Here is a 9370-nt window from a genome sequence, read left to right as displayed (position 1 = left end):
TTTATTTGAGAAAAAATAAATTAAATATATCAAACAACGAGAGGCGATCAAAAAAACGTACATTTGGTATGGTAAGAAAAACATTTGATTGCTGTCAAATTAAAATTAAAAATTTCAGTGATTATTCCGAAAGCACAACAGAATACCAACGCTTAATCTGAGTATTCTGTTCAGCTTTATAAGCGGGATGCTGTCAAACTACATATAAAAAAATTTTGGTTTAAATTAGGCGAAAAGGTATTACTCTGCTTCATGACATAACTATCAGGTAATGTATCGTAAACAGCTGAGTACAATTTTTTCTCGCGGAGTGCACTATCTGTCGACGAGTTTTGGTTGTGTGTATTATAGTTAAGAACCATAACACACTCAAATAACGAAAATGACGTGAACTAGTTACATATACAATGATGTTGCACTAACCACAGATTTCGATAGATAGTGCACCAAATATTTTGTTGTTGTGCAACTGCCACTACCTGTAAATTAATATATCTTGCTCTGCTTCTAGTAAGGAACATGACATAATTACCAGGTAGTGTACCGGGGCAGTTTTGCCCCTTCAGAACGTTTTACCAGTGAATAAATAATTTGCCCTTTTTAATTTTGTCATTCAAATTGAATGATGACACGATATGTTCTAATAGACGGCGATAAGATTAGCCGCTTGTCTAAACGAGGATAGCATTTCTCTCCATACAAACTAAGCGAGAAAATCCGCTTAATGGATAAATAAAACACCCCTAATGAAACTAAATTGCCCGAGATATAATATACATTACCTTTTACATGCCCTGCGTCAACCCTATCAATACGATTTTTCTCAACGTATGAACGATACATACTGAGTTGTTCAGCTGTTGTTGTGGTACTAAACTTGGTACTAAAAACTTGCACGATGTAGGGTTGCAATGGTAATGAACACAGCCGAATTGTCATATATTTTGCTGTCAAATGAGTCTGTGTGAAACGTTCAATGGTGTTTCGTATCAGAAAGCTGCAAAGTTGCTGCTGTAATAATATGCCAGATTAAAGTGAATTTAATGAAATTAAAAGCCAGCTATCGCGAATTAAAAGTGAAGTGCTGTGTGAGGGTCGTGCTCCATATTGTCCACAATAAATTTTAAAAATAAATTCATTGAATTATTCATTGTGGCTATTTTCAACGAGACAAAACACTTGACAGCAGCAGTGGCAGCAGATGTCATTTCTCTGTGTGTTTCTTATTGGAAGTGTGAGTGAAAGAGATAACCAAGTGTTGTTCAGATAACGTGGGCCGCTCTCCGAGTCTTCATTATAATAATAATAATAATAATAATACTATACAATCTAATAATATTAATAATAACAATTTATAACAACAACATTATTCTGTCTTGTGTATTGCTTTCCTGTGCGTCGTGTTCGTTAGTGGCCAACATCCGTTGCCCATTCCTGCATTCCTCGAGGCCATTATCTATCAATAGTTATATTAATAAGACACCAAAAGCGAATTGCAATGCCATAGATTTTCTCTCGGTCGTCTAAGGGGCACAAATTCCAAAACGTTACGACTCCATGTTCGTCGTGACCGAATTTCTTTCCTGTGCGGTTATCGTGTTTGTTTAATGCTGAACTTTATTTTTTTTTCTATTATTTTATTGCAATTTTATTTGTCGTTTCTGCTGTTTTTGTTTTAAAGGCGAAGATAAGTGCGTGCGTGCGTGTGTGTTTGTATGTGTGTGTGTGCGCGTTACAGTTCCTGCAACAGCCTAGCTTGTTAACAAAAAATAAAGAAAAAAGAGCGAGCAAAGCCTCCGCATACAATTAATCAAGAAAATATCAAAGAATCACATTCGTGACTAATGCACTGTCAAATGGAGCGGAGTATATCAGCCGGTGGCACAACGAGCCAAACAACGACAATGGCTTCGGCAGCAGCAGCGGCACAAACAACAAATTCTAAAGATGGTAAGTGCCAGAATCAAGTCAGTCGAATGGATTATGGTTTTTTTTTCACTCTTTGTGTGGAATTTAACCGTTCTCTGTGCTTTGTTTCGCTTCGCGATTTGCGCTTTACGGAACAAACCACCGACTGGACATTGCTGCGAAGTCACCATAACGTGGCTGCATCTTGAAGACAACTGCTGGGGAGTGAGGGTTGTATCTCTCCAAATGTTCCCCCCCCCCCCTTCCAGCAGGTTCTTTCGAGGCTATGTTGTTTAAGAACTTAGAAGTAGAATTCCAGTACAGCTTCCATTGAAAGTGAATTGCATAACCACAAGAATGATGAGGTGCCTACCAAGGGTCTGACACTCCTGCGTGTGCCTAACTAAAAAGCCACTTTGTTTGTTTTTTTTTTTTGGCATTTAACGTAAAAAAAATGTCCATTGCTTCCACTTCGTTCTCTTTTCGTGGAGAGGTGACTGTGTGCCAGGTGTTTAAAAAAGAACTACCTTCTCCAACAACTGAACAGCATCTCGACTATTGAAAAAATATTCGAAATACCCACAATAATTTGTACGCATCACAAATCAACAGCTTTTTCGAAAATGGTGCGGATATTTCAGATGTGTAAAAAATGGTGTAAAAATTTGTACTGAATGCATTTAGCACACTGCAATTTTATGTGTGATGTCGGCCAAGAAGTTATCCTCCAGTTGAAATTGTATGCAGGAACTTACCCTGTTGACCTGCTCGTTTTAAGATGAGTTGAAAGGCGAACAAACAAGTAAAAGCGTGAAGCTTCCAGGAGCCGACTAAGGATAAACGAGAGACCGGTTTTTATGGGAGCTATATAAGGTTATAGACCGATTTGCGAATTACCGACCAATTGCGATATGATCCGCGCTTTCCAAGGCTATGGAGACTATGGTTAACCATCATCTTGTCAGATACTTAGTGTCCAATGGTCTTCTTAGCGACAGACAGCAGGAGTTCCGCAGAAATCGCTCTATGGGAGAGCTAATGGCATTTTTGTCGGAACGATGGAGTCGCTCTATCCACCAGTTTGGTGAGAGTAAGGTCGTGGCTCTGGCTATCTCCAAGGCATTTGATAGGGTCTACCACGGTGCACTTTTATCAAAGCTTGTCGCTTTTGGAGTCGGTAATAACTTTGTTCGATTTATCTCGATCTTTCTCAGAGATCGCACTATACGAGTTGTTGTAGACGGGTTCTCATCAGATGAGTATACATTGACCGCAAGTGTGCCACAAGGCCCTGTCCTTTTCCCTTCCCTTTTTCTTATTTTCATTGACGATGTATTGGGTCGGACTTCGAATCCAGTCTACTCATTTGCCGATGACAGTAGCCTATGTCATTCATATTCATTCGACCATAGGCCTGGTCCTCAAGAAATTGTGGATAGGAGGCGCATCATGGATGAGACGCTCTCTCAGGATTTGTTGGCCATTTCCGAGAGGGGTAGAATGAACAGAGTAGACTTTAACGCACAGAAGAGTGCAGTGCTGTTTCTTGTCTCACAAGCGATTCATTGACCCATCGACAATCGTCGATGTCTATAGACGGTATGGATATTGAGCAGTCAGATGCTCTTGATGTTCTGGGCATGAAGATACAATGTTATGTCCGTTGGTCAAAACGTGTATTCGAAGTGTCGAAAGAAACATTCAAGTGTTTGGGCTTTCTTAAGCGGTGCAAAAAATATTTCACCTCTTCTGATCTTCTCAATATCTATGCTACCTGCATCAGGCCGAGGATGGAATATAACTCTCATATATGGCCAGGAGCTCCCAAATCATTCTTGGAGCTAATTGACCGGGTTCAACGGAGAGCGATGGTGTTGATTGGGGACAGTAGAGTATCCAACTCTATTGCTTCTCTTGAACATCATCGGAATGTGGGTAGCGTTGTATTGCTCTATCGTTATTTTCATGGCGTGTGTTCCAGGGATATTCGTCTTCTTATTCCTGACGTTAGGATGTTCACCAGGAATACAAGACTTGTCAGGAACTTACTCTAGTTTGTAATTGATTGACCAGTCGAGTGAACCATGCATTACCGAGAAAAATTCATTTTTCGCCCGAACCATACGTATTTGGAATCGACTTCCGGCTAATGTCTTTTCCACCGACATTGACGTTCAGAAATTTAAGACTAATATCAGTAAACACTACTCCCTCTCTCCCCCCCTTCAACCCTTAACTTTCCTAATTGCCAACGCGTGTTGTTTACGTGAAAAAAAGGGGCTGAAGAAATCAAATCGTGAGATCGGTTTATATGGGAGCTATATCAGCCGTACCCGACACAGTTGTTGGAGGTCAAAACACAACACTACATGAAAAATTTCAGGGCGCTATGTCAGGTTATAGGCCGATTTGAACCGTACTAGGCACAAATGTTGTAAGTCATAACGGAACTCCATATACAATATTTCAGCTAAATCGGATGAAAATTGCGGCTTCCAAAGCTTAAGAAGTCTAATCGGGAAATCGGTTTACATGGGAGCTATATCTGGTTATAGACCGATTTGTACCGTACTAGCCACAATTGTTTAAAATCATAACGGAATGCCATATACAAAATTTCAACCAAATGGGATAAAAATTGCGGCTTCCAGGGGCTCAAGAAGTCAAATGGAAAGATCGGTTAATATGGGACCTATATCCAAATTTGAACCGACATGGCCCATTTGCAATCACCAAAAACCTACATCAAAATAAAATATCTGTGCTAAGTTTTAAGCGGCTAGCTTTACGTGTTCGACCGCTACGTCTCGACGGACGGACGGACATGGCTAGTTCGAATCAGAATGTCGAGACGATCCTGAATATATATAGTTTACTGGGTCGCAGATCATTATTTCGAGGTGCTACAAACGGAATGACTAGCTTAGTATACCCCCATCCTATGGTGGTGGGTATCAAATAAACGCGTTAAGTTTATTTTTGTTTAAATACCCAACATCACGGATGTTCAGCTAGGTTTTATGCTTGCTTTGGTTTTTTTTACAATCGGAAAATGATCATCCGCAGCACTTGGACACCCGGGCGGTGGGATGTGGTAAGACAATGTTCAACATGGGTGTAGTACACAATCGCGAGGTGAAAATGGATTTCTTGTGATCACAAACTGACGACTTGGATATGGATAATATGTGGTTCCAAAAGAATTGTGCAACGTTCCATACATCCAGGCAACAAATAGCTCATTGCGCGTAACGGTCAATATCGGTGTTACCTCAGGTCTTAGCAGTGTTAACTGGAAAAGCACAATCAAGCGATTTGACACTCTCAAAACTTCCTTTTTGGGGATTATTTAAAAGAAAATTTACGTCTACAAGCCCAAACAAAACAAGTGCCAAAAGATGTTGTTGTAGCAGTGTGCTGTGGTCTATCGTTTGTCTGCTTGCTTCTGTTGAGTATTCAGATCCAGACAATCTACGACTAAGTTGGGGTGCGTCCAGAGGGATCTGGGTCTAAGTCGAGTGTGTCTGGCTGGGCAGTTAAAGAGGTGACGTGTGGTCCCTGGTTACAATTGGGACATATATGCTGCTCGTTGGCATCAATCCTTGCTTGGAATCGAGGCGGCTGCATCTGCCGGATCGTTATTGATGATAATAAGCCGGGTGTACGTACCGGATTGACCCGATGGAGTCCTTCGTTGGCAAGGACTGCCACTTCAGTGTACAACACATTGCTACAACAATATCAACATAATGATCAAACCCATGGTAGCCGGTTGTATGTACCAGATTGGCCCGTTGGAGTCCTTCATTGGCAAGGACTGCCACCCCATTGTACAACGCACTGCTATAACAGCAACAACAATATCAACATAATGATCAATCCCATGGCAGCCGGTTGTATGTACCGGATTGGCTCGATGAAGAAATTCATCGGCAAGGGCTGCCGCCTCAGTGTACCACACACTGCTACTACAACCACAACATAATGATAAGCGACTTTGAATTCAGTTAACTCTCAGAGTTATGGACCATAACGACGGTTGCCGAAGCCGTGGCAAGCATTTGCATGACAATTTGCCCCATCTTTTTCTTTCTGAATTTTTAGTCTTTTAAGACTAAAGTTGGGCCATTCTTTAGTTAGGATTAGCAACAAGAGAACCAGCAAAGAATTCAGCAGGTCTCTAAGATCAGATCTGAATTGGCGAAAGTTTCAAGGCAAATATTAAGAGCTGTTTCTGTACCACCATCGACTTAAGAGTCAGTCCCGTACATTTGTTGCCCATAAGGAATACCTCCCATTCTTGATCCATATTCTAATCTACTCCTAATCAGGAAAGTACACATAGGCAAATGCCTAGAGAGATGAAGTTTATCCTAACCATGCTCAGGTAATTGGTTTTCTTTTACTCTCCACCATAGGAGACATCCAACACATTCAAATATTGGTCAAAGACTTATAAAGTGTGTTTATTATTGGACGTCGTGACACTTTAAATCAATCTAGCCAGGCGCTTGAAATTTTGCACAAATACTTTCTATAAGAATAGGTCGTTGGGATTTTAAGTGGACCATATCGGTCCATGTTTTGATATGAGAATGCATATTTTGCCCATGAACATTCCACTCAGGACCAGGGGCAAATTTCTCAACTATCAAAGAGTGCAGTCCGATTCAAGTTTTAAGCTCAATGATAAGGGGCCTGCTTTTTATAGACGAGTCCGAACGGCGTGCCGCAGTGCGACACCTCTTTGGAGAGAAGTTTTACATGGCATAGTACCTCACAAATGTTGCCAGCATTAGGAGGGCAAAACCACCGTTGAAAAGTTTCTCTAATGGTTTCGCCAGGATTCGAACACAGGCGTTCAGCGTCATGGGCGGACATGCTAACCTCTGCGCTACGGTGATAATGTATCTCCACTACCATAGCAATTCTCATCCATTATCCTCTGCTTGGTTGTAAAGAGATACCGGGAAAAGAACTCGAAAAAAGCGATCCATGGTGGAGGGTATATAAGATTCGGTCCGGCTGAACGCTTTTACTTGTTGAAATATATAACGTACGCCCCAATGACATAATAAAGCAATACATTTGTAATTATATTTTCATTTAAGTTGCTTGGTAATTACTTTGTAGCAGCACCTAGTACTTCGTACTCTTATTTTTGTTAGTAAGTCGAGCTTCTACAACTACAATTTAACTTTACAAATAAAATATTAAGAAAAATAAAGGCATAGGTCCATAATGAAACGAAGCTCTCCCATATCGCTCTGCGGTTGCAGACACAGTTGTCTGTCGCGATGACAACAGCAGCAGCCGGTGGTATTTGTGTTTGCTTTATTATCTAATTAAAAACTATTGCGTTAATAATAACTTTATTTGCACCCAGCAAGGCAATTGTTCTGTATTGAACGCCAGAGAGGCGAGATGACTGCATGTAGAGCTCGTTTCTAAAGTCAACAATTTCAACCTATGTATGTCAGATCGCCGAATGTTTATGAAATGTAGCAAATCACGATTTCAACTTTTGCCGTATTTGTTTTTTAAATATCGGGCAATCCCATGGCAGCCGGTTGTATGTACCGGATTGACCCGATGAATTCCTTCATCGGCAAGGACTGCCGCCTCAGTGTACCACACACTGCTACTTCTACTACTACTACTTAAATATCGGCAAAACATTCTATTATAGCTATAACTCAATTCTTTCGGAGATCATTGTAGCTCAAAGGTTACCATGTCCCTCTGTGGGTTGGTACTCTATTCGACTTTTCAAAAAAAAAAAAAATGTATAAGCCAAAAACATGTCAAATAAATAAACGCCATTTTTAAGCGAATGACTTAAAAGAAGCACTTAAAAACATTAATCCTTGTGTAACATGAATGTAAAATTGAACGCCAAGGTTCGAAATCCGGCGAGAACATGCGGCATTTGTAAGTTGCTATGCCATGTGAAAATATCTCCCCAAAAAAAGTATTGCACTGCGGCTCGCCGATCGGACTCGGCTATAAAGGGGGGGCTCTTATCATAGAGCTTAAATTTAAATTTCTTTTTCATTTCTAAAAAGTTTTCTGTACATGCTTAACGTCTTCTTTGCAATTTCGTAGACACTATTTTTTCATTTTGTGCTTTTTACTAATCCATTCACGTGATCTGTTTAACTGTTTCAAACATTCTTAGAATTAATTCGATAAGAAGTATTTTATGAGGCCGGGTCGAAGTTTTCGCACCTACCCACGCGGAAGTCATGTCCGTGAAGATTAAGTTAACTTCAACTAGTAGAGACACAAACCAATTAAATTTTCAGCGTAATGTTAACACGTTAACAGAGCTCTGTTATAAACTTAACAGCAAATATTTAAAAATAACAAGTAAAAGCGTGCTTAGATTCGGCGGCCGGGCCGAATCTAATATACCCTGCATCATGGATCGCATTTGTCGAGTTCTTTTCCCAGCATCTCTTAGGCAAAAAATGATATAAGAAAAGATTTGCTCTGCCATTAGAGCGATATAACGATATGGTCCGGTACGAATCACAATTCAATTATATGTTGGAGACCTGTGTAAAATGTCAGCCAATTCGAATAAGAATTGCGCCCTTTGGGGGCTCAAGAAGTAAAATAGACAGATGGATTTATATACGAGCTATATTACATTATAGACCGATTCAGACCATAATAAACACGTATGTTGACGGTCATGAGAGGATCCGTCGTACAAAATTTCAGGCAAATCGGATGATAATTGCGACCTCCAAAGGCTCAAGAAATCAAGATCCCAGATCGGTTTATTTTGGCAGCTATAGCAGGTTATAAACAGATTTAAACCTTATTCGGCACAGTTGTTGAATGTCATAATAATATAATTCATGCAAAATTTCAGCCAAATCGAATAAGAATTGCGCCCTCTAGAAACTCAAGAAGTCAAGACCCCAGACCGGTTTATATGACAGCTATATCAGGTTATGGATCGATTTGAACCATACTTGGCACAGTTGTTGAAAATCATAGCGAAACGCGTCGTGCAAAATTTCATTCGAATCAGATAAGAATTGCGCCCTCTAGAGGCTCAAGAAGTCAAGACCCAATATCGGTTTATATCGCAGCTATATCAAAACATGGACCGATATGGCCCATTTACAATCCCAACCGACCTACACCAATAAGAAGTATTTGTGTAAAATTTCAAGCGGCTATCTTTACTCCTTCGAAAGTTAGTGTGCTTTCGACGGACAGACGGACGGACATGGCTAGATCGACTTAAAATGACGATCAGGAATATATACACTTTATGGGGTCTCAGACGAATATTTCCAGCAGTTACATACAGAATGACGAAATTAGTATATCCCCATCCTATGGTGGAGGGTATAAAAACGATCGGAAATTCCGTTTTTAGTCGTAGAATGGTAACAATGTTGGCCACTAGCCCGAATGCCAAAACTGGTAGAGTTTTCTCATAGAT

At 40.3% G+C, this 9370-nt stretch overlaps 1 protein-coding gene across 2 annotated transcripts in view; it reads left to right on the top strand.

The window, feature by feature from the left end:
- The first annotated feature begins 1245 nt into the window (after positions 1 to 1245).
- The window catches only part of LOC106095833 (cyclin-dependent kinase 14), a 423150-nt gene continuing 415025 nt past the window's right edge, over positions 1246 to 9370 (top strand). The window contains exon 1 of one of the 2 annotated variants that reach the window (XM_013263227.2): positions 1246 to 1950. In XM_013263227.2, the coding sequence (XP_013118681.1) occupies positions 1845 to 1950 (106 nt within the window). In that variant the 5' untranslated portion in view covers positions 1246 to 1844. The remainder of the gene's footprint in view (positions 1951 to 9370) is intronic. The other variant, XM_013263226.2, reaches the window with a different exon arrangement.

This window comes from Stomoxys calcitrans, chromosome 1 (assembly GCF_963082655.1).
Source record: "Stomoxys calcitrans chromosome 1, idStoCalc2.1, whole genome shotgun sequence".
Taxonomy (NCBI): Eukaryota; Metazoa; Arthropoda; class Insecta; order Diptera; family Muscidae; genus Stomoxys; species Stomoxys calcitrans.
The sequence above is the reverse complement of the archived record's forward strand: the minus strand, read 5'-3'. Positions and strand labels throughout refer to the sequence as shown.